Genomic DNA, 24,798 nt, shown 5'->3' on the forward strand with positions numbered 1-24,798 from the left:
GAGGAAATCTGGTCTGTGGGTTGCGAAGAGTGTGGGAAAAGCATAGCATCTGGGCTACAGTGCACTGTTCCTCATGGCACAGTCCTTCATGGCTTCCCTTGGCTAGGGGAGGGAGTTCCCCAACCCCTTGCACTTCCTGCATGAGGTGACACCCCACCCTGTTTCAGGTTGCCCTCTGTGGGCTGCACCCAGTGTCTAACCAGTTCCAATGAGATGAGCCAGGTACCTCAGTTGGAAATGCAGAAATCACCCATCTTCTGCATTGATCTTGTTGGAAGCTGCAGATTGAAACGGTTCCTATTTAGCCATTGCCAGCCACCCCTGGATCTCATTCTTTTTTTATGGCTGAATAGTACTCCTTGTATATATGTACCACATTTTCTTTATCCATTTGTCTGCTAATGGACACTTAGGTTGCTTCCAAATCTTGGCTACTGTACATAGTGCTGCAATAAACGTGGGAGTGCAGCCATCTCTGCAACATACTGATCTTGTTTCCTTTGGATGAATACACATTAGTGGGATTGCTGAATCATATGGTAGTTCTGTCTTTAGTTTTTTGAGGAACCTCCAAACTGTTCTCCATAGTGGTTATATTAATTTACTTTCCCACCAACAGTGTACAAGGGTTATCTATTCTTCACAGCCTCACCAGGACCCATTATGGCTTCTGTTGGATAAAAGCCATTTTAACTGGGGTGAGATGATATCTCGTGGTTTGATTTGCATTTCTCTGATGATCAGTGATATTTAGCATGTTTTCATATGTCTGTTCACCTTGGATGTCTTCTTTGAGAAATTGAAATCTTCTGCCCATTTTTAGTTGGATTATGAGTTTTTTTCCTACTAAGTTGTTTGAGCTGCTTATATATTCTAGTTATGAATCTCTGGTCAGATGGATAGTTTTCAAATGTTTTCTCCCATTCTGCATGTTGTCTATTCATTTTGTTGACTGTTTCCTTTGCTGGACAGAAGCTTTTAAACTTCCATTTATGATGATACCATTTGTCCATTTATGCTTTCCTTAACTGTGCTTTGGGGGTATTACTCAAGAAATCTTTGCCCAGACTCATGTTCTGTGTTTTTCTATGTACTTACAGTTACAAATGAGTTTTGTACCTACCTTTAGATGATCTATTACTGCTCATTAATGTTCTTTTCTTTCTGATTTAAGTTCTCTCTTTAGCACTTCTTGTAGGGCAGATCTGGTATTGATGAAATCTGTCAGCTTTTGTTGGCCTGGGCAAGTCTTTGTTTCTCCTTCATTTTTGAAGGATATTTTCACTGGATATACTATTCTTGAGTAAAAGTTTTTTTCCCTTGCAGTTTAAATGTCATGCCACTCTCTCCTGTCCTATAAGGGTTCCACTGAAAAGTCTGATGCCAGACATTTTGGAGCTTCATTGTATGTTATTTGTTTCTTTTCTTTTGCTGCTTTTAGGATCCTTTCTTTATCCTTAACCTCTGGGAGTTTATTAAGTGTCTTAAGGTAGTCTTCTTTGGGTTAAATTTGCTTGGTGCTCAATAACCTTCTTGTACTTGGCTAGTGATATCTTTCTCTAGGTTTGGGAAGTTCTTTTTACTACCTCTTTGAATAAACTTTCTAACCCTATCTCTTTCTCTATCTCCTCTTTTAGGTCAATAACTCTTAGATTTGCCCTTCTGAGGCTATCTTCTAGATCCTGTAGGCATGCTTCATTGTTTTTTATTCTTTTTAATTTTTGTTTTTATTTTTTGAGACAGAGTTTCGACCTGTCACCCAGACTGGAGTGCAATGGTACAATGTCAGCTCACTGCAACCTCTGCCTCCCAGGTTCAAGTGATTCTCCTGTCTCACCTGCCTCAGCCTCCAGGGTAGCTAGGATTACTGGTGCCTGCCAGCACGCCTGGCTAATTTTTGGTGTTTTTTTGTTTTGTGTTGTTTTTGTTTTTGTTTTGAGGCACCGTTTCACTCTTGTTGCCCAGCCTGGAGTGCAGTGGTGTGATCTTGGCTCATTTCAACCTTCGCCTCTTGGGTTCAAGCAATTCTCCTGCCTCAGCCTCCCAAGTAGCTGGGATTACAGGCATGTGCCACCACGCCCAGCTAATTTTGTATTTTTAGTAGAGACGAGGTTTTTCAATCAGGTCAGGCTGGTCTCAAACTCCCAACCTCAGGTGATCTGCCTGCCTTGACCTCCCAAAGTGCTGGGATTACAGGTGTGAACCATTGTGCCCAGCCAATTTTTATATTTTTAATAGAGATTGCATTTCACCGTGTTGCCCAGGCTAGTCTTGAACACCTGACCTCAGGTGATCCACCTGCCTTGGCCTTCCAAAGTATTGGGATTACAGGCATGAAGCACCATGCCTGGCTTATTCTTTTTTTTTTTTTGGTCTCCTCTGACTGTATTTTCAGATAACCTGTCTTTAAGCTCACTGATTCTTTCTTCTGCTTGATTAATTCTCCTGTTGATGTTGATGCATTCTTCACTTCATCAACTGAATTTTTCAACTCTGGAATTTCTGCTTGATTTTTAAAAGTTATTTTAGCCGGGCGCGGTGGCTCAAGCCTGTAATCCCAGCACTTTGGGAGGCCGAGGCGGGTGGATCACGAGGTCAAGAGATCGAGACCATCCTGGTCAACATGGTGAAACCCCGTCTCTACTAAAAATACAAAAAAAAAATAGCTGGGCGTGGTGGCGCATGCCTGTAATCCCAGCTACTCAGGAGGCTGAGGCAGGAGAATTGCCTGAACCCGGGAGGCGGAGGTTGCGGTGAGCCGAGATCGCGCCATTGCACTCCAGCCTGGGTAACAAGAGCGAAACTCCGTCTCAAAAAAAAAAAAAAAAAAAAGTTATTTTAATCTCTTTGTTAAGTTTATCTGATAGGATTCTGAATTCCTTCTCTGTGTTATCTTGAATTTTATTGAGCTTCTTCAAAACAGCTAGTTTGAATTCTCTGTCTGAAAGGACACATATCTCTGTTACTTCAGGATTGGTCACTAGTACATTATTTAGTTTGTTTGGTGAGGTCATGGTTTTCTGTATGGTCTTGATGCTTGTGGTTGTTTGTCAATGACTGGGCATTGAAGAGTTACATATTTATTATAGTCTTTGTAGACTGAGCTTGTTTGTACCTGTCCTTCTTGGGAAAGTTTTCTAAGTATTCAAAGAGCATTGAGTTGTCATCTAAATCTTTGGTCACTATAGCTATATCTGCATTGGTGGGGGCATCCCAAGCCCAGTAATGCTGTGGCTCTTGCTGAATTGTTAGAGATACTGTCTTGGTGGTCTTGGGTAAGATCTGGGAGAATTTCCTGTATTACCAGGCAGAGACTCTTGCTCTCTTCCTTCACTTTTCCCCAAACAAATAGTCTCTCCAAAGTCAGCAAAGTACTGGGTCTCACTCTAGGCCCACAGCTACCACTGCTTCGTTACTGCCAATATTCACTGAAGGCCCAAGGGCTCTTCCATCTGCAGGTAGCAAATCCAGCCCAGTTTGAGTCCTTCCCTTCAGGGCAGCAAGCTACTCCCCAGCCTGCAGCAGATCCTAGAATGCCATCTGGGAGCCAGGGCCTACTGTCAGGAACTTTAGGAATCTAATTGGTTCTCGATTCTGTACCAGCTGAGCTGGCACCCAAGCTGTAAGACAAAATCCTTCCCACTCTTCTCTGTTTTTTCCTCAAGCAGAAGGAGTTTCTCCCTGTAGCAGGTACTGCCTGGCTATAGCTGATACTCACTCCAGGCCTAGAGCCCCTTCAGTCAGCTTGTGGTGAATGCTGCCAGGTTTAGGACTCTCCTATCAAGGTAGTGGGCTCCCCTTTAGCCCAGGGCAGGTCCAGAAATGCCATCCAGAAGCCAAGGCTTGGAACTGGGGACCCGAAGAGACTTCCTGGTTCTCTACCCCACTGTGGCCAAGCTGGTGCCCAAGCTGCAAAAAAAAGTTCCCTTTACTCTTCCTTCTCCTTACCTCAAGCAGAGGAAATCCCTCCCTGTGGCCACCATAGCTTGGAATGCACTGGGTCACACCTGAAGCCATCACAGCCCTGGCTCTTACCCAAGTCCCATGGTGAGTACTGCCTGAATGCTGCTGATGTTTATTCAGGGCCCAGGTTCCCTTTAGTTACCAGGTGATAAATCATTCCGGGACTGGGTCCTTCCCTTTAATTAAGGCAGTACATTCCGTTATGGCCCCGGGTGTGTCTAAAAATGTGATCAGGGATCTGGGGCTTGGAAAGGGGGCCTTGGGACTCTGCCTGGTGCTCTGTCCTACTGTGGCTGAGCTGGTATCCAGGTTGCAAGACAAAGTCCCCTTTGCTTTCCCATCTGCTCTCCTTAAGCGGAAAAGAGTCTCTCCTGGAGCTGTGAGCTGCACTTCCTGGGATTGGGGTAGGGGTAATGTAAGCACTTCCTTGGCTCCTGGCTGGTATCTCACTAGGTCATGTGTACCCTAACTCCACTGACTCCAAGCCCAGCATAGTACCAGGACTTGCCCAGGAATTGCAGTCCTTGTGGCCTAGACTGCCTTGCAAACTTAATTAGAGCCCTAGAGTGCTTTAGCCTGCCATGGTGGGGCTTGCTTGAACTCAGATTTTGACCAATGGGATGGGCGGTTCCCCTCTGGCTAGGGCTGATCTAACTGCTCTCTCTGTGAGTACTGGCTGAATTCTGCCCCATGTTGCTTTCAGCTGTGGCAGGCACCACTGAGTTGTAACGCAAAGTCCCACAATCACTGCACTGTCTCTCCCACAAGCATAGATTCTCTCTCCGCACCATGTGGCTGCTGCCAAGAGATCGAGAAATGGTGGTATTGGCAATTTAAGACTGTCTTTCCTATTTTCTTCAGTGCCTCTTTCAGTGATACGTAGTTAAAACTAGGTACTGTGATCTCTCACCCAATGTTTGGTTATGAAGGTTCTTTCTTGTATGAATAGTTGTTCAATTTGGTGTTTGTTCCTGTGGGTTACAGGGGGGAAATGATGGCAGGAGAGTTCTATTAAACCAGTTGGTAGGCCTCTCCCCAAAGAGATGCTTTTAAATGCAAAAGTCCAGTTTATAGGGTTGCCTGATTAAGTTTTGAGTTTTTCCTAACAATGAAATTTGTGTTATTTTTTTTTTAAATAAATACATGTTACGTGAACAGTCAACATATATTTGAACCACTGTGTTAAAGAACAGTACAGGCTTTGGAAACAGAAAAATATGAGTATGGATCCTGGCTTTTTAAAACCTATTATTTATGCCTCTCAGTTTTCTCATCTGAAATAGGAGTTATATATGCCTATCTTACCAGGGACATTAGGGATACAGATGTAGAGATAATACTGGCAAATTACATAACACATAATAGGTAACCAATAAATGTGACAGGTATTTTCTTTTTCTTTTCTTTTTTTTTTAAGACAGTCTCACTCCTGTCAGCCATGCTGGAGTGCAGTACTGCAGTCATGGCTTACTGCAGCCTTGACTTCCTGGGCTCAGGTGATCCTCCCACCTCAGCCCCCTGAGTAGCTGGGACTACAGGCATGTGCCATGTTGCCCAGCTAGTTTTGGTATTTTTTTCTGGAGACTGGGTTTTGCAGTGTTGCCCAGGCTGACCTCAAACTCAAGCTCAAGCGATTGTTGCCCACCTCATCCTCCCAAAGTGCTGGTATTACAGGGGTGAGCCATAGTCCCAGTTGAGGTATTTTCAAGTACATGCATAAATAGATTATACTGATAAAAGAAACAATGTAAGAGACCATAGTAATCATGAACTCGTATACCTAACCTAGTTTCAAAATATATGTTCAAAAGGTTAGCTAATTGCATGTGTGTATGATCCTATATCCCACAAATACAGAACATTTAAGTCACAAAGGAAATACAAGGAACATTGTTGTAGTCTCACCGTCTATTCATGCTATTATTTTATCTTTTAAATTTTGCCATGTCAATAGTTATGTTCCCTTTTAAATTTCAGATATTCATTTGTTCCTTCTCCTTTTTTTCTTGATTTATCTTGCCAATGGCTTAATATTATTATTTTAGCAAACCAACTCTTGGCTTTGTTAATCCTCTCTATTGAATCTTTATTTTCTATTTTATAAATTTTAGTTCCTATAGTTACTATTTTCCTCTCTTTACTTTGATATTTTTCTTTCTGGTTTGTTGTTGTTGTTATCTTGCTTTGTTGCCAAGCCTGGTCTTGAACTCCTGGCCTCAAGGGATCCTCTTGCCTCAGCCTGCCCAAGTGCTGGGATTACAGATGTGAGGCACCGTGCCCAGCCATCTTTAAAGCTATATTTACCTCAGAATTTTAATTTTCCTATATCTTACAACTTTGCTTTTAAAACAGCTTTATCAAGATATACTTTATGTATTATGAAACTCATTTCAAGTATATGTCAGCGATTTTTAATTATTACTGAGTGGCATTACCATGTCCATAAATCAATTTTAGAACATTTTCATTTCCTCAGTAAGCTTTCTTATGCCCATTTGCAACCCTGTTCCCAACTACTAATCTACTTTTTTTCATATGAATTTGTATTCTCTCGACATTTATAAATACAATCATACAATATGTGCTCTTCTCATGTCTAGCTTCTTTCACTTCATTTAATGCTTTTCAGGTTTATCCATGATGGGGCTTGTATCAGGAGTTCCTTCCTTTTTATAAATGAATCCATTGTATGAAGATCCATACATTTTATGTAGTATTTTCATTATCATTCAATTTCAATTATTTAAAAATTTTTCGTTCCATCTTGCATGACTCATGGCCATGAGTGATTTTGAAATGTGTTACTGAATTGCCAAATTATGGAAATAGAAAAATTCATCTCTTTGTTATTGATTTTAACTAAATTGCATCATGGTCAGAGAATGTGTTCTTATGACACTGATTCTTTGAATTATTAGAACTTTTTCTTTATGGAATAACAAGTAGCCATATTTTGTAAATGTTTCATGTTGCTTGAGAAGAAGGTATACTCAAACTGTTGAATAGGAGTTTATTTACTTATATCTGTTAAATCAAGCTTGTTACTTGTGTTGCTCTACATCTTCTATATCTTTACTAATTTTTGTTTACTTGTTGAGAAATGTGTTTTAAAATCTTCCACTGTTAAATTGGATTTTCAGCTTTGTCCTGTAGTTTTTTACTTGATGCATTTTGAGAATTTGGGGGTAGAGGGCATATACAAGTTTAGAATTTTTATATCTTTTTGGTGAATTAATTTTTTATTGTTATATAGTGACCGCTTCTGGGTTTAATAATGCTTTTTGGGCCAGGTGTGGTGGCGCACACCTGTAATCCCAGCACTTTGGTAGGCCGAGGTAAGTGAATAACCTGAGCCCAGGAGTTCAAGACCAGCCTGGGCAACGTGGTGAAATCCCACCTTTACAAAAAATTAGCCAGGTGTGGTGGCATGCACCTGTAGTCCCAGCTACTCTAGAGACTGAGGGGGGAGGATCAGTTGAGCCTGGTAGGTTGAGGCTGAAGTGAGCCAAGACTGCTCCACTTTACTCCAGCATGGTTGACAGAGTGAGAACTTGTCTCAAAATAATAATAATGAATTTTTGGCTTAAAGTCTCCTTTATATGATATTAGTAGAGCATAACTAGCTTTATTAAATGATATTTTGTTTGTATTCCTTTCAGTTTTCCCATGTCCTTTTTTTTGAGACATAGTCTTGCTCTGTTGTTCAGGCTGGACTACAGTGGCACGATCTTGGCTCACTGCAACCTCTGCCTCCCGGCTTCGCCCTTCTGAGTAGCTGGGATTATAGGCGCCCACCACCACGCCCAGCCAATTTTTGTGTTTTTAGTAGTGATGGGGTTTTGCCATGTTGGCCAGGCTGGTCTTGAACTCCTGACCTCAGGTGATCTGCCTGCTTCAGACTCCCAAAGTGCTGGGATTACAAGTGTGAGCTATCATGCCTAGCCCTCACCATGTCCTTCTAAGTGAGATATGTCTCATAAACCAGATTTAGCTCAATTTTTTCAGTCCAGTATGTCAGTGTTTAGCCTGGTATGTCAACTTATTATTCTTTTAACTTGTAAGTTTAGTCCATTTATGTTTATTGTCACTATATTTGGACCCATATTTTCTGTTTTCATTGGTTTTGTTCTTCCACTCCCATTCTTTGGTCTCCTGTTTGGCTCATTTTGAATTATTTATTTTTTTCATTTGTTTCAGAAGTTTTCTTCATCTTTCCCCACTTCGCCATTTACTGATTTGAAAGTTATACATTTTGGCTGGGCACAGTGGCTCACACCTGTAATCCCAGCACTTTGGGAGCTGAGGCGGGTGGATCACGAGGTCAAGGGATCGAGACTATTCTGGCCAACATGGTGAAACCCTGTCTCTACTAAAAATACAAAAATTAGCTGGACGTGGTGATGCACGCCTGTAGTCCCAGCTACTCGGGAGCCTGAGGCAGGAGACTTGCTTGAACCAGAGTCAGAGATTGCAGCGAACCGAGATCGTGCCACTGTACTCCACCCTGGCAGCAGAGTGAGACTCTGTCTTAAAAAAAAAAAAAAAGAAAAGAAAGTTACAACTTTTATTTCTATTTCTGATTTTTCTAATATTCTACAAATTAGAACATCATTCTTGTTTTATAAAAAAAATTGAGATTTACTCGTATTCTTCCTGTCTTAACTATTTCTTTCTATATTTCAGATCTTCATTGTGAGTTCATTTTCTTTTTTCCTTGACTGCATCCTTTAGTTTAGATACTTTTTTTTTTTTTTTTTTTTTTTGAAATGGAGTCTTGCTCTGTTGCCCAGGCTGGAGTATAGTGGCTCAATCTCGGCTCACTGTGACTTCCACCTCCTGGGTTCAAGTGATTCTCCTGTCTCGGCCTCCTGACTAGCTGGGATTACAGGTGCCCATGTCACCATGCCTGCTAATTTTTGTTTTTGTGTAGAGATGGGGTTTCCCCGTGTTGGCCAGGCTAGTCTAGAACTCCTGGCCTCAAATGATCCACCCACCTCAGCCTCCCAGAGTGCTGGGATTACAGGTGTGAGCCATCACACCCTGCATCTTCTGTTGTTTTCTGCCTTCTATGGTTGCTGTTGAGAAATCTTCAGTTAGGCTAATTATTTTTCCTTTATAGTGAATTCAACTTGTCTATTTGACTGCTTTTAGGATGTGCTCTTTGTTTTTGGTATTCTGCCCTTTCAGTACAGTATCTAAATATGTAATTTTTATTTGTTTTAATTTTTGCTGGTATAAATTGTATTTCTTATATTTGTATCTTTTACTAGTTCTGGAAAATGCTCAAACTTTTTTTCTTTTTAGTGTGATAAAATATGAATGATTCAATGATTACCTTTAAAAATATTCCCTGTCCTCCATTTTCTCTGTTTTCTGCTTCCAGAACTCTAATAAGCTTAGGGTGGACCTTGTCATTAATTCCTCATATATTTTAACTTCTATTTCATGTTTTCATCCCCCTTTCCTGCTATACTACATTCTGTTTTTCAGATTTGTTTCTCACTAATTGTATCTTCTTGCATCTAATGTACTATTTAATGTATACATTAAGAATTCTTTCCCCCAAACAACTATACTTTTTATTTATAAAAGTTCTATTTGTTGTTTTATAAATTCGCTTAGTGAATCTTATAGTCCCTTGCTCATTCTCACTTTTGACTCACATCCATATCTAAAAATACAAATATGTGAAGTTCTTAGGGGGTCTAAATCTATTTTTTTTCCCCAGTGTTCATCTGGTAGCTTGTTTCTTTAGCAATTTGTGAATACCAGACAGAATTTTTTGTTAAAGAAAATTCATATTGCCTCTTTCCAGAGTCAAGGAATACTCACAGCCTGGTGACCACTTTAACCCTCTCCCAGAGCCTTTAGTTTAACTTAGGAATTGTGGGTTCAGCTTAGTTTCCTTGTGCTTGCCAAGGGCTTTGTCTGTCAGTGTCAGCAAAGGCATTGCCCAGAACACACTTGCCGTTCTTCTTTGCTTGCTGCTTCTCTCTCCTGGCTCTGGTTTCAGCTTACATTTTGTTTTGTTTACTTCTAACAAGTCCAGCAGTGCATTAAACCTATATTTTATGTAGAGAAGCCAGGAGAGCAGAGAAAAAAGTATATTTTATAGATTTAGTAAGGATTTTTTTTTTTTTTTTGCAAGGGAGGGTGCTTCTGAGTATCTAGCCTACAAAATTTCTGGGTAGCATTTTTCATTAGCTGTATTGCTACGAACATTTTGAATATATTCAGTGTCCCCAAGACCAAACGGAACACTAGCACTACTTGTAGAAATGGAAACTGGGACAAATTTTCTGAAGAATGTAAACATTCCAGATTTTGAGTAATTTTACTTTAAGAACTCTACTGAGGAAATAATTTGAAATGCCCTCAAAGATTTATGCTCTGAGATATTCACTCAAATGGTGTTTCATAAAATGGAACAAAACTAAGCCTTTGAGCTAGACCTTTCTCACTCATGTGTCTATCTTAATCCCAATGTCATGCATCTGTAGCATTAAAATAAAACGAAAACAAACTACATGAATCTATACCAAAAGCACTGTAAGGTAAAGCAGATCATTATTGAAAATTTCTGGGGAAGAGAGAGGAGGGAGGTTACCCTTCATCTTACCCAACAACATTTCCTTAAAGATCTTTTAACACATCTCTCCATTCCCCAAACTCTATTTCTGCATCCTACAACCTTCCTTGCTGTGACTCTGCCTCTGCATCAGCAATTCCTATTCCCTTCCCCACAACCAGGATTATTCTTCTCACTTCTTTCTCTGGCCACCTCTGGAATATTTTCCATTCCTAGATTTTCTCCTCTGTTTTTTTTCTCCTATGTTCAACTAAAATCTTTAATGATAAAGTCCATTTGAAAATTTTTAATCTTCTGTATATTTCTGTTTTATATTATGTATTTGAACTTAAAACCTAATTCATGGCCGGGCGCGGTGGCTCAAGCCTGTAATCCCAGCACTTTGGGAGGCCAAGGCGGGTGGATCACGAGGTCAAGAGATCGAGACCATCCTGGTCAACATGGTGAAACCCCGTCTCTACTAAAAATACAAAAAATTAGCTGGGCATGGTGGTGCGTGCTTGTAATCCCAGCTACTCAGGAGGCTGAGGCAGGAGCATTGCCTGAACCCAGGAGGCGGAGGTTGCGGTGAGCCGAGATCGCGCCATTGCACTCCATCCAGCCTGGGTAACAAGAGCAAAACTCTGTCTCAAAAAAAAAAAAAACAAACCTAATTCATCCTTTAGCTTCCTTATTGTAAGGTTAAATAATCCTGATTTACTTACTTAAATATTCCTTTTGAATTTGTTTTCTTTTTAATTACTTTGGCTGTTTTTACTTTTTTTTTTTTTTTTTTTTTTACTTTTTCCATATTACTTTATAGTATCTCAAACTGAGCATAGAATTTTAATAATAGTGTAATAGAGCTATTACTTTCTTGCCCTTAGATATATTACATTCTTTAAGCTCTCTATACAGCAACACTGTCCACCTTTGTATGTAGGTGAAATTTACATTTCATTTTTTTAAATGGCCCTAATAATAGTTGAATATGTTAGAAAGTGTAAAAATCATGTACTTTTTTTTGTCTCTATGTGTGTCTATGCTGAGTAACAAATGACATAGAAATGGTATCCAATGTATACAAAATGGATCATGTAGAAAACTGACTCAAAAACTGGCTCCCATTGTTGCAATAGGGCATAATTATTTTATTTTTTTCTTGATATATAGGCTTAAAACTTGGAAGTAATTTTTTAGTAGAGTTTTGCCTCTGGAGGATTTGGTTTGTATATTTGACTTTCTAAATGTTTAAAACATTTAAAAACACAAGACAGTGCTGTTTTTTGATCACAAAAGAGTATGCTATCTTTTGGCATATTCTTTTCCGATGAGATCACTAGTACTCAAGCTCTAGCTTAAGTGAGAAATGTGAAGATGCTGCTTATTGTTATGCCCTGTTTTGAAAAGAATAAAGCAGCCTTTGAATTAAAAGCAGACCATATCCTTAATAGCCCCATGTAGAAGAATGAACCTGAACTCCTATCTCTTACCGTATACAAAATCAACTCAAAATGACTCAAGGACCTAAATGTAAGACCCAAAACTATTAAAATATGAGGGAAAAACCTAGGGAAAGTGCTCCTGGATATTTTTCTAGACAAAGAATTTATGACTAAGACCTCAAAAGCACAGAGAACGAAACCAAAAATAGACAAAAGGGACTTAATTAAAATAAAAAGCTTCTGAACAGCAAAATAAATTATCAAGAGAGTACAGCTACAGTCTCTTCAGTGGGATAAAATATTTGAAAACTATCAATCCAGCAAGGGACTAATATACAGAATATAGGAGGAATTCAAATAATTAAAAAAAAATAAACATTAAAAAGTGGGCAAGGCTGGGCACGGTGGCTCATGCCTATGATCCCAGCACTTTGGGAGGCTGAGGTGGGCAGTACATGAGGTCAGGAGTTTGAGACCAACCTGACCAACATGGTGAAACCCCGTCTCTACTAAAAATACAAAAATCAGCACACACCTATAGTCCCAGCTACTCAGAGGGCTGAGGCAGGAGAATTGCTTGAAACTGAGAGGCGGAAGTTGCAGTGAGCTGAGATTGCACCACTGCATTCCAGTCAGGGTGACAGAGTGAGACTCCATCTCAAAAAAAAAAAGAAAAAAAGTGGGCAAAGGACATGAATAGATATTTCTCAAAAGAAAACATAACAATGGTCAACAGGCATATGAAAAAGTGCTAAACATTGCTCATCATCAGGGAAATGCAAATCAAATCCGCAATGAGATATCAGTTTACCCCAGTCAGAATGGCTGTTATTAAAAAGACAAACAATAACAGATACTAGTGAGGATGCAGAGAAAAGAGAACTCTCACACACTATTGGTAGGAACGTAAACTATGAAAAACACTATGAAATACAGCCACTATGAAAAACAGTATCAATATTTCTCAGAAAATTAAAAATAGAATTATCATTTGATCCAGCAATCCTCTAATGGTTATCTACCCAAAGGAAAAGAAATTAACATATCAAAGTGATACTTGCACTTCCATGATTATTCCTCAGTATTCACAATAGAGAGGATACGGAATCAACCCTAAGGGTCCATCAGTGGATGAATGGATAAAGAAAAGGTAGCATATATACACAATGGAATACTGTTCAGCCATAAAAAGAATGAAATCTTGTTATTTACAGCAACATGGATGGAAATGGAGGTCATTATCTTAAGTGAAATAAGCAAGGCACAAGAAGAAAAATATCACATTCTCACTTATATGTGGGAGCTAAACATTTTGATCACATGCAGGTAGAGAGTAGAAAAATAGATAACAGAGACTGGAAAGGGTGAGTGGTGGGGGGATTGAGGAGGATGAAGAGAGGTGAGTTAAAGGGTACGAAGAAACAGTTAAATAGAAGGAATATATCAATGTTTGATAGGAGACCACAGTTATTATACTTAACATAAATGTATTATACTCAGATGACAAACACCCTAAATACCCTGACTTGACCACTACTCATTATATACATGTAACAAAATTTAACATGCCTCACAAGTATGTACAACTTTTTAAAAGTAAACTACAGCTAGTGCTTGACTTAACGACCATGGTCGGGACTGCGGAACGGTCGTAACACGATTTGGTCGTTAAGTTGAGTAGGCTATATGTACAGTTGAAATGGTGCATGCGGAGATGATAGTGCTGCCAGAAGCTGGTCCACACTGTTTTACACCCAGCTGGGCAACGTTTGTGCTGCCAGACGCAGAGCAGTCATGGCTAGCGATTGTGGTTGTAAAGTCGAATGGTCGTAAGTCGATCAGTACCTGTATATCCTTGATCAGGCATGGTGGCTCACACCTGTTATCCTGGCACTTTGGGAGGCTAAGTCCAGAAGTTCAAAACTAGCCTGGGCAACATAGTGAGACCTTGTTTCTACAAAAAAGTTTTAAAAATTATTCAGGCATGGTGACATACCCTATAGTCCCAGCTCTTTGGGAGGAGTCCTAGTTACTGAGGTGGGAGGATCTCTTGAGCCTGATAGGTGGAAGCTATCGTGAGCTATGATCATGCCACTGCACCCCAGCCTGGGCAACAGAATAAGACCCTTTCTCAGAAAATAAGTAGACCATATCCTTAATCACAATAGCTAAGATATGGAATCAATGTAAGTGTCCGTCAACAGATGAACAGATAAAGATAATTATGATATGTGTACACAATGGAATACTATTCAGCCTTCAAAAAGAAGGAGATCCTGTCATTTGTGACTAAGTGAATGAACCCCGAGGACATCATGCAAAGTGAAATAAGCCAGACACAGAAAGACAAATACCAACTTATATGTGGAATCTAAAAAGTTGAACTCATAGAAGCAGAGAATAGAGTGAGTGGTAGGTAGTTGTGGAGAGAGCACTGGGGAGATGTCTGAAGGATACAAAATTTAAACTAGACAGGAGGAATAAGTTCAAAAGATCTATTGTAAAATGTGGTGACTGTGTTTAATAACAATATATTCTTGAAAATTATTGAGAGAGGCTGGGCATGGTGGATCACACCTATAATCCCAGCACTTTGGGAGGCAAAGGTGAGAGGATCATTTCAGATCAGGAGTTAAAGACCACCCTGGCCAACATGGCAAAACCACGTATCAACTGAAGATACAAAAATTAGCTGGGGGTGTTAGCTACTCAGGAGGCTGAGGCAGGAGAATCACCTGAACCCCAGAAGTGGAGATTGCATTGAGCTGAGATTGTGCCACTGCACTCCAGCCTGGCTGACAGAGCAAGACTCTGTCTCAAAAACAACAAAGGACATGAATAGACATTTCTGACAATTAACAAATTGTTAAGAGAGTAGTGTTCTCGCCACAAAAAATAGTATGTGAGGTAATACAATTAGCTAAATTTAGCCATTTCACAATGTATTACATATATCAAAACAATATGCTGTATGTGATAAATTATACACTTTTGTCAATTAAACAATAATAAAATCGTAAACCATATTCATTCAATGTAAAATAAACATCCATTGTGTCAGAGAGTGTCAGGGCATGGAGATCAGGTGGAACAAATATAAAATGGCCTATCAGAGAGCATAGAATAAGAATAGGTCCACCAAGGAAGGAACGGACTTTGGAATGTGAAAACTTAAATTTCAAGGAGACCCGGCCGGGCGCAGTGGCTCAAGCCTGTAATCCCAGCACTTTGGGAGGCCGAGGCGGGTGGATCATGAGGTCAAGAGATCGAGACCATCCTGGTCAACAAGGTGAAACCCCGTCTCTACTAAAAATACAAAAAGTTAGCTGGGCATGGTGGTGCGAGCCTGTAATCCCAGCTACTCAGGAGGCTGAGACAGGAGAATTGCCTGAACCCAGGAGGCCGAGGTTGCAGTGAGCCGAGATCGCGCCATTGCACTCTAGCCTGGGTAACAAGAGCGAAACTCCGTCTCAAAAAAACAAAAAACAAAAAACAACAACAACAAAAAAATTTCAAGGAGACAACAGACTTAATAGAGCACCTAAATACCTCTGATGTTATATTGATATATTTATGTATATATATAGACACACACACATATATACACACAAATGTGATTTTTATATATAAGATTATTTAAATTTTTATGTTTCCCTTTTGTATGTTTTAGACTCTGATTTGGTCAATTAAACACTTGACCTAATGATAAAATATTACAGTAAATATTCTTGCTGAATTTCTTCTTGTTCAACTTTTCTTTTATGTGCTTTTGTTTTAGCAAACAAAGATCACAAGGAAAAACATTCTCAAATGAGAGAATTTAGAGCACCTCAGTTTTCTAACTCTGAAAATGGTAAGAAATAATCATTTCACTCTATATAAATGATTCTTTAAAATTCTTCAATTTTCATTTAATGTTTATTTCCTTAATGTTAGAAACTGTCTCAGTCTCTACATAAGAATGCAATTACATGCCTCTACTTTGTAGCATATCACAATGGAAATTAAATCTTTGTTCTGTGTGTTTGGGCCCTATCGGAATGTATATAGCCAGGACAGCTAGGGCTGTGTCTGTTTTTCTGTCTCAGGTATCTCAACCACCAGCAGTATAGGCACTGAGTAGATATTTGTTGAATGAATGAATGAAAGTAATTTTTTGTATTATCAGTGTCATTAGATACTAGCAAAATAGTAAATGTCATTCAACATTAAATAAATTAAAATCACTATTTAAGAAACAGAAGTGTGCCCCCAACATTCTAGTTTTCTTACCTATAAAATGAAGATCAAGAGTAAATTAAGGTACTTCCTAAGCATTAAATAACTACCTCGAATATCTTTCTCAAGCAATTTGGCTGTCAGTATTTTCTCCTAGTTTGTCATTTGTCTTGTGACTTTGTTTCTTTAAATTTTTTAAAGTTAAAAATGTTTTTAAAGTTTTAAATACAAGGCCGGGCGCGGTGGCTCAAGCCTGTAATCCCAGCACTTTGGGAGGCCGAGGCGGGTGGATCACAAAGTCGAGAGATCGAGACCATCCTGGTCAACATGGTGAAACCCCGTCTCTACTAAAAATACAAAAAATTAGCTGGGAATGGTGGCACATGCCTGTAATCCCAGCTACTCAGGAGGTTGAGGCAGGAGAATTGCCTGAAACCAGGAGGCGGAGGTTGCGGTGAGCCGAGATCGCGCCATTGCACTCCAGCCTGGGTAACAAGAGCGAAACTCCGTCTCAAAAAAAAAAAAAAAAAAAAAAAAATTTTAAATACAGTCAAATTTGTTAATCTTTTATTGGATCTGGACTTTAGTCATAGTCAGAAAGCTTTTCTTAAACCCAGATTATAAAAAAATTCTCTTATGCTTTCTTCTGGTATTTATACAGTATTTTTTTTACATTTAGATCTTGAATTCATTTGAAGTTATTTCATGTGTACAGTGTTAGCAACGGATCAAATGTTATCCCCTGCTTTTTTCCCCCCCAAATGGCTATCATATATATATAAAATTTATTTTATTATATATATTTTTATTATATAATATATATATTATATATCTCTCATATATATATATATATATATATATATATATAATTTATTTTATTTTATTTTATTTTATTTTTGAGACAGTCTCGCTCTGTCACCCAGGCTGGAGAGCAGTGGCATGATCTCGGCTCAGTGCAAACTTTGCCTTCTGGGTTCAAGCAATTCTTTTGTCTCAGCCTCCTGAATAGATGGGATTACAGGTGTGTGCCACCATGCCCAGCTTTTTTTTTGTATATTAGTAGAAACAGGGTTTTGTCATGTTGGCCAGGCTGGTCTCAAACTTCTGACCTCAAGTGACCTGCCACCTTGGTCTCCCAAGGTGCTAGGATTACAGGCATGAGCCACCTTGCCCAGCCCACATATATATTTTTTAAATGCCATCTTTGTCCTAGTAATTGGAGGTAACATCTTATATACTATATTTCTGTTTCCACTTGGGTGTATTTCTAGACTTTCTTTATATTTCATTGGTGTATGCATGCAACAGTGCCCCATAGTTTTTTTGTTTGTTTTTTGAGGTGGAGTTTTGCTCTTGTTGCCGAGGATGGAGTGTAGTGGCACGATCTTGGCTCACTGCAGCCTTCGCCTCCTGGGTTCAAGTGATTCTCCTGCATCAGCCTCCCAAGTAGCTCTGATTACAGGCATGCACCACCATGCCTGGCTAATTTTATATTTTTAATAGAAGCAGGGTTTCACCATGTTGCACAGGCTGGTCTTGAACTGCTGGCCTCAAGTGATCTGCCCACCTCTGCCCCTCAAAGTGCTGGGATTACAGGCATGAGCCACCTTGTCCAGCCCACAGAGCTTTAATTATAGAAACTTTCTTGTTGTTTTAATATCTAGTAAGGCTAGAATCCCCCCCTCATTTTTTAAAGATTATTTTCTTAGCTATTTTTGCATGTTTCTTTTTCAATTTGAATATAAAATTGTGGATCTTTATTAAAAAGCTCATTGATACTTTTATTGTAATCACATTAAATGTGAAAACTAACAGGTTGATCATGTTGAGACATCCTAATGAAAAACAAGGGACATCTTTCCATTTGTTAAAGTTTACTTGTATATCTTTCAGAGATTTTTTTTTTTTTGGTATGGGTTTTGGAACATTTCCTGTTAAGTTTATTTCTATGTATTTTATCTTTCTGGTTGCTATTGTAAATGGGTTTCTTTCCCCATTATATATTTTTATTGGTTTTATTTTGTATATATGAATGCTATTCACTTTTGCATGTTAGTTTTATATCCTGGTATATAGCTGAATTCTTTTATTATTTGAGTTGTATCATTTGAAAATAGAGATCATCTTGTTTTTTATTCTTACCAAAGCATAGACTTCTCCTGTGTACATTGGGTACTACCTTCAGAACAATGTTAGCTAGTAGTGAACATTTCCTGGCTTTAGTGGAAATGCCTATAATATTTCTGTACTAAGATGCTGGCTTTGGACCAAGATATATTTCATGATGTTAAAGAAGTATCCATACATACTTATTTTCTCAAGACTTTTTATTAGGAATGGTTGTTGATTTTTTTTTTTTTTTTTTTTTTTTTTTTGGGAGATGGAGTCTCACTCTGTCACCCAGGCCGGAGTGCAGTGGTGTGATCTTGGCTCACTGCAACCTCTGTCTCCTGGGTTCAAGGGATTCTTGTACCTCAGCCTCCCAAGTAGCTGGGATTACAGGTGCATTAACACCACACCCGAAGAGTTGTTGAATGTTGTTGGCAGCTTTTTCAGTATCTGTGCCAGCAATAAATTTCCTGATATTATATCATCTTTGCATTCGAGTTTTAAGTCCAGCTTTGTCATTTTATACTACTTCACTTGCTAATATTTTACTACTATATTTGCATTCTTTTGGAGATGGAGTTTCTATCTTGTTGCTCAGGCTGGAGTGCAAGGCACGTTCTTGGCTCACTGCAACCTCCATCTCCCATGTTCAAGCAATTCTCCTGCCTCAGCCTCCTGAGTAGCTGGGATTACAGGTACATGCCACCATACCTGGCAAATTTTGTATTTTTAATAGAGACAAGGTTTTACCATGTTGGTCAGGCTGGTCTCAAACTCCTGACTTCAGGTGATCCACCCACCTTAGCCTCCCAAAGTGCTGGGATTACAGGTGTGAGCCACCACGCCCAGCTCTTCTTGTATTTTTTTTTTTTTTTTTTTTTTTAGATGGAGTCTCTGTCACCCAGGCTGGAGTGCAGTGGCATGATCTCTGCTCACTGCAGCCTCCACCTGTTGGGTTCAAGCAATTCTCCCTCTCTTGGCTTCCTGAGTAGGTAGGATTACAGGCACCAGCCACCACACCTGGCTAATTTTTCTTTTTTTTTTTCTTTTCTTTTTTTTTTTTTTTTTTAGTAGAGACGGAGTTTTGCCATATTGGCCATGCTGATCTTGAACTCCTGACCTCAGGTGATCTGCCTGCCTTGGCCTCCCAAAGTGCTAGGATTACAGGTGTGAGCCACTGCGCCCAGCCTCTTATTCATGTCTTAATCTATGAAAATGTCTAGGTCTGGTGCTTTCTTGTGTGTATGTTTTTTTCTCTGTATATAGAAATTAAATGTCTGTTTAAGCTTTTAATCTGTACTGGGATTGATTTTAGTAAATTATATAAGAAATTATTCATTCTCTAGACTTCTAAATTTATTTGCAATAGAGCTGTTTAAAATTTCTTTTGATTTTTAACAGCTTTATTTAGGTATAATTTAATTACCATAAATTTCACCCATTCTAATTATAACAGTTCATAATTTTTAGTAAATTTAGATTATGCAACCATTACCACAATTGGATATTAGAATGTTTTCATTACCCCCAAATTATTCTCTCACACTTGTTTTAATATCTGATTCACTCCAAGCTGTCAGTAATTAGTAATCTGTTTTTGTCTCTATAAATTTGCCTTTATTCTAGACATTTAATATAAATGAAGCCATGCAAAAAGGTAGTCCTTTATTTCTGGCACCTTCCACTTAATGTTTTTTAGAGTCATTCACGTTGTATATATCAGCAGTTTATTACTTTTTGTTGAGCAATAGTATTCAGTCATTGTATGGATATACCATCTTATGTTTACTTACCAGTAGATGGACATTTAGATTGTTTATAATTTTTGGCTATTAGAATACCACCACTGGACATTCACATACTTCTCTTTGTGTGGGCATACATTGTCATTTTCCTTGGTTAGATTCCCAGGAGTGGAATTGTGAGGTAGTATGGTAAATTTAACTTCTTAAGGAACTGCCAAACTTTTTTCAATATATTGCACCATTTTATTTCCACCAGCAAAATGTGAGGGTTCTAGTTTCTCCACATCTTTGCCAACATTTGGTATTATCTATATTTTATTTTTTTGAGATGGAGTCTCACTCTGTCACCCAGGCTGGAGTGCATTGGCACAATCTCAGCTCACTGCAACCTCCACCTCCTGGTTTCAAGTGATTGAGTCTCTTGCCTCAGCCTCCTGAGTAGCTGGGATTATAGGCATGCACCACCATGCCCAGCTAATTTTTGTATTTTTAGTAGAGAAGGGATTTCGCCATACTGGCCAGGCTGATCTTGAACTCCTGACCTCAAGTTATCCACCTGCCTTGGCCTCCCAAAGTTCTGGAATGACAGGCATCAGCCAGCAGCCACCATGTACAGTATATTTTAATTAATAGTTATTCTACAGCTTTAAAAAAAAAATTTTTTTTTTGAGACAGTTTTGCTCTTGTTGCCCAGGCCTGAGTGCAGTGGCATAATCTCAGCTCACTGCAACCTCTGCCTCCCAGGTTCAAGTGATTCTCCAGCCTTGCCTCCTGAGTAGCTGGGATTACAGGCATGACCCACCATGCCTGGCTAATTTTGTATTTTTAGTAGAGACGGGGTCTCACCATGTTGGCCAGGCTGGTCTCAAATTCCTGACCTCAGGTGATCCACCTGCCTCAGCCTCCCAAAGTGCTGGAATTACAGGCGTGAGTCACTGGGCACAGCTATTCTAGTGCTTTTAATTTGTAGCTTCAATTTCCATTTCTTCAGTGACTGATGGTGTTGAGACTCTTTTTATGTGCTATTGGCCATTCATATATCTTCCTTGTTAACAAATCTATTGCCCATTATTAAATTGGGGTTTATCTTATTTTTTTTCTTTTTCTTTTTTTTTTGAGACGGAGTTTCGCTCTTGTTACTCAGGCTGGAGTGCAATGGCGCGATCTCGGCTCACCGCAACCTCCGCCTCCTGGGTTCAGGCAATTGTCCTGCCTCAGCCTCCTGAGTAGCTGGGATTACAGGCACGCGCCACCATGCCCAGCTAATTTTTTGTATTTTTAGTAGAGACGGGGTTTCACCATGTTGACCAGGATGGTCTCAATCTCTTGACCTCGTGATCCAGCCACCTTGGCCTCCCAAAGTGCTGGGACTATAGGCTTGAGCCACCGCGCCCGGCCTAAATTGGGGTTTTTCTTATTAAGTTGTAAGAGTTTACATATTTTTTGATAAAGTCCTTTATCAGATATATGACTTGTAAGTACTTTGTCCCAGTCTTTTCATTTTCTCAGTTTTGCCTTTGGAAGCACAAAATTTTTAAGTCCAGTTTGTCATTTTTTCTTCTTCCAGCTGATTGCTCTATTGATTTCAGCACTGCCCTGGAGCATAAATTATTCCATACAATATACCAATCAAATTTGGACTCATTTGAACAAACAGTTCTCAAGGTCACTGAAATTTGTGTTGACCCCAGCTGGCTTTTTTCCTGGTTCCTTCAGGCAAAGTAGCTGGCCTACAGTTTAGCCTACATGTTTAATGACACTATGAGTCTTCTCCCAGTTGCCTCTTTGCGACAACCTACACTGTTTTGAGAACATCCTTAGGGTTGAACTTCCTACACTCTGTTGCAAATGAAGTCGGTGCCTTTGGAAAGGGATTAGGAACTATCTGTTTTATGGTCTGCTTCTTCCTCACTCCCCGCAAGGAAAATCTCTGAGTCAGAGCTTAAGCTGGGAGTGGGGATAATGGCATGCTACTTTCTGTGTGTCATCCTTACTCTAAGAGATGAGTGCTAGGTAAGGAGAGTGACAGTAGCCTTAGGTCTTCTTGGCTTGCCTCTTTCTTCATGAAACCACCACTTTACTAGCAGGGTCAAGTGGTTAGGGGCCCTATATTCTCAGGACACCACAACAAACTCGGACTTCCCAACCCATAAATGGGATCTGGGAAGGGGATGGGAGCCTCTATCATCTACTGACTGCACTCACCTCAGCAACAGGTAACTGGGGACAGGATGTGAAATGCTGGCATCCTACTCCTCCTAGGATGCTAGCCCTTCACTGATAGCTGGAGGGAGAAGGAGCCCTGTGTTCTGGCTGTACCAGACAGGAGTGGAATCCCCATCTTGCTAAGTTGGGAAGTGGGAGGATGGGAGTGGTCCTCAGTTCAAATACCACAAACTCTTGCTGTTTTTCTTAAGTTACAGATTTTCTTAAGCAAATATTTATTCATTTGCTGCACATCCCTGGGACCAGTTACAGAGACTTTAAATGCTTGGTTTTTTTTTGAAAAATAAAAGTTATTTTGAAAAATAACCTTCACCAATTATGCTGGGGTGCAGGTCCATGAAGCCCCTCCCTTTCATTTTTATTGCTAAAAGTGTTTGATTTTTCCTTTGTTTATGCCATTTAAGTATTCCATTGTCAAAAGGTAAAATTACAACAAATTTAAAGACCTTAATTGGCTTTTACTTGCAATTCTAGAATCAGGCAACACCCTATTCTATAAAATAGAATGAGTGTTCTGAGGAGGTTGGTTTTATAGACAGAAAAGGATGGAGGAAAGCAGAAACAGAAAACAAAAAGTAGACTGATCATTGCAAAGTTACCTTTCTTGTAACAGTTAAAGCAGAGGGGACTTGGCTATGATGTCTCTCTCCAGATTTCTTGAAAGGCCAGATAACTTAGTTTTCATTTGGTTATGTGGAACTTGGCATTATCGACCCCATTTTGGTTTGATCTGTTGGGTCTAGTATAGGAGCTCAGTCCAAAACAATGGTCTTCTATACATTTTACTTAGCACCATGGATTATGATATGAAATATTTCCCTCATCATTATTTTTCAGAAAGTCTATTCCCTTTTCAACTAAGAGTTGTTTAATAGGTTTTAAAATTTACAGATGGAAGAACCTATTTGTTTTTACAGTTTAATTTTAGAATTCTCTTTTTATTGCATTATGATAAGAGCATGTTGTGTGTAATGTTCCTACTTTAAGAACACAATGATTTTTTGTGTGTGCCTTAGTATAATCAACTTTTGTACATTTTCAGTGTGTGCTCAAGAAGAATGTTTCTATTACCAAGGTTGGTGTATATCCAAAATAACTACATTATTGATTATGCTCTTTAATCTCTTGTCCTCTTGGCCTGTTTTTTAAGTCAGAATGGTGTATTAAAGTCTCGTATTATTAATTTGTTTCTATGTCTTTTTGCATCTCCTTTTTGCATTTCTGACTTAGGTGGTAGCTTAATTGTTTCATAGCTAGCTATTCATAACTTACATCTTCATTGTGAAATGTGGCCATTTTGGCCTAAATCCTGCCTAATTAGAAATAGTTTCACATAAATTTGCAGTCAATTTAGTTCTTCACTTAAAATTATGTTAATATAGTATAAAAACAGTGAAACAAATTTGATTCGTCCTATGCCTTACTCTCATTTCCTAAAATCAAGAAAGACTTTGTTTTTATTTACACTCAGTAGTCGCAAAAGATCTACCTGTGGATTCACTGGAAGGAGAAGATTTTGAGAAGGAATTCTCATTTCTGAACAACCTCCTAAGTTCTGGTTCTTCAAGTACTAGTGAATTTACCCAAGAATGCCAGACTGCCTTTTGGAGCCCCAGTGCCAGTCTCCCGTCCCAAGAGCCTTCCATGGGGTCTGAACCCCTCGTTCATTCTTCTCAATTCCTTCCTTCACAACTCTTTGACCTTGGCTTTCATGCGGCTGGAGCGTTCAACGGTAAGTGTCTATGAAACATTTGGACACATGAGCTTTACTTTATGAGCAAAACTGTGTGCTTATTGATGCTAGAATCAGTAAGATTGATTTTAATGTCAGCACTATTAGATAAAATCTGCAGTCCACCAATCAACTGGAAAAACATTAGTCGTCTCTGGAATGTGTCAACAGACTGAGGCAAGGGCCGCTTCCCTCGCACCTTCACCAGACCCCATGTTTTCTTCACTGATTTTCCCAGGTGTCAGGTTTAAAACACTTGACCTGCTAATTACTTGTACCTAGGGCAGGCAATACTGTTTCTTCCATCAAGTAAAACTTGGTGTGTTCAGAGTTAACAAGACAAAGGAACAGCTCTGGAGGCTGGTTCCAGGACAGCCTTCTGGGCAAGGCAGCAGGAGAGAGTCCACCATCCTGTGTCCAATCCTGCACCTTGGGGGTCACTTTGTTTCCCACATCCATATTGGTTACCAAATCCTGTCAGTTCTGTTTCTGAAACCTATCTTAAATGTCCCACTATTCTCTGCCTCCACACCAGAGCCATTTAGAGCCTCATTTGGTTTCCTAGGTTACTGTGAGTTTCTAACAGGTCTCCGACTCCCGGTTCACCCTCCACACTTCCGTGGAGTTCTCTCTCCAAGCAGCAGATTCTGATGTCAGTACCAGCTTATACTTTTTAAAATGAAACACTATAGTTTCCAGGATAAAACCTGCCTATGTTGCATTTCCACCCATAATTCCTATCTCCTCTTAAAGTGAAGTAAGAATACTTGCCATTTTCTGCCATCACATTGA

The 24,798-nt window shown here is 39.4% G+C and overlaps 1 protein-coding gene across 5 annotated transcripts in view; it reads left to right on the forward strand.

The window, feature by feature from the left end:
• ICA1L (islet cell autoantigen 1 like) overlaps window positions 1-24,798 on the forward strand; it is an 82,185-nt gene that overhangs the window by 42,334 nt on the left and 15,053 nt on the right. For 3 of the 5 annotated variants that reach the window (XM_074399246.1, XM_074399249.1, XM_074399247.1), the window contains 3 exons: window positions 15,755-15,829; window positions 19,375-19,470; window positions 23,746-24,006. In XM_074399246.1, coding sequence (XP_074255347.1) covers window positions 15,755-15,829; window positions 19,375-19,470; window positions 23,746-24,006 — 432 coding nt within the window. Of the gene's footprint in view, window positions 1-15,754; window positions 15,830-19,374; window positions 19,471-23,316; window positions 23,350-23,745; window positions 24,007-24,798 lie in introns of all 5 variants that reach the window. The other 2 variants (XM_074399248.1, XM_074399250.1) reach the window with 2 other exon arrangements.

Source organism: Saimiri boliviensis, chromosome 5 (genome assembly GCF_048565385.1).
Source record: "Saimiri boliviensis isolate mSaiBol1 chromosome 5, mSaiBol1.pri, whole genome shotgun sequence".
NCBI classification, from domain to species: Eukaryota; Metazoa; Chordata; class Mammalia; order Primates; family Cebidae; genus Saimiri; species Saimiri boliviensis.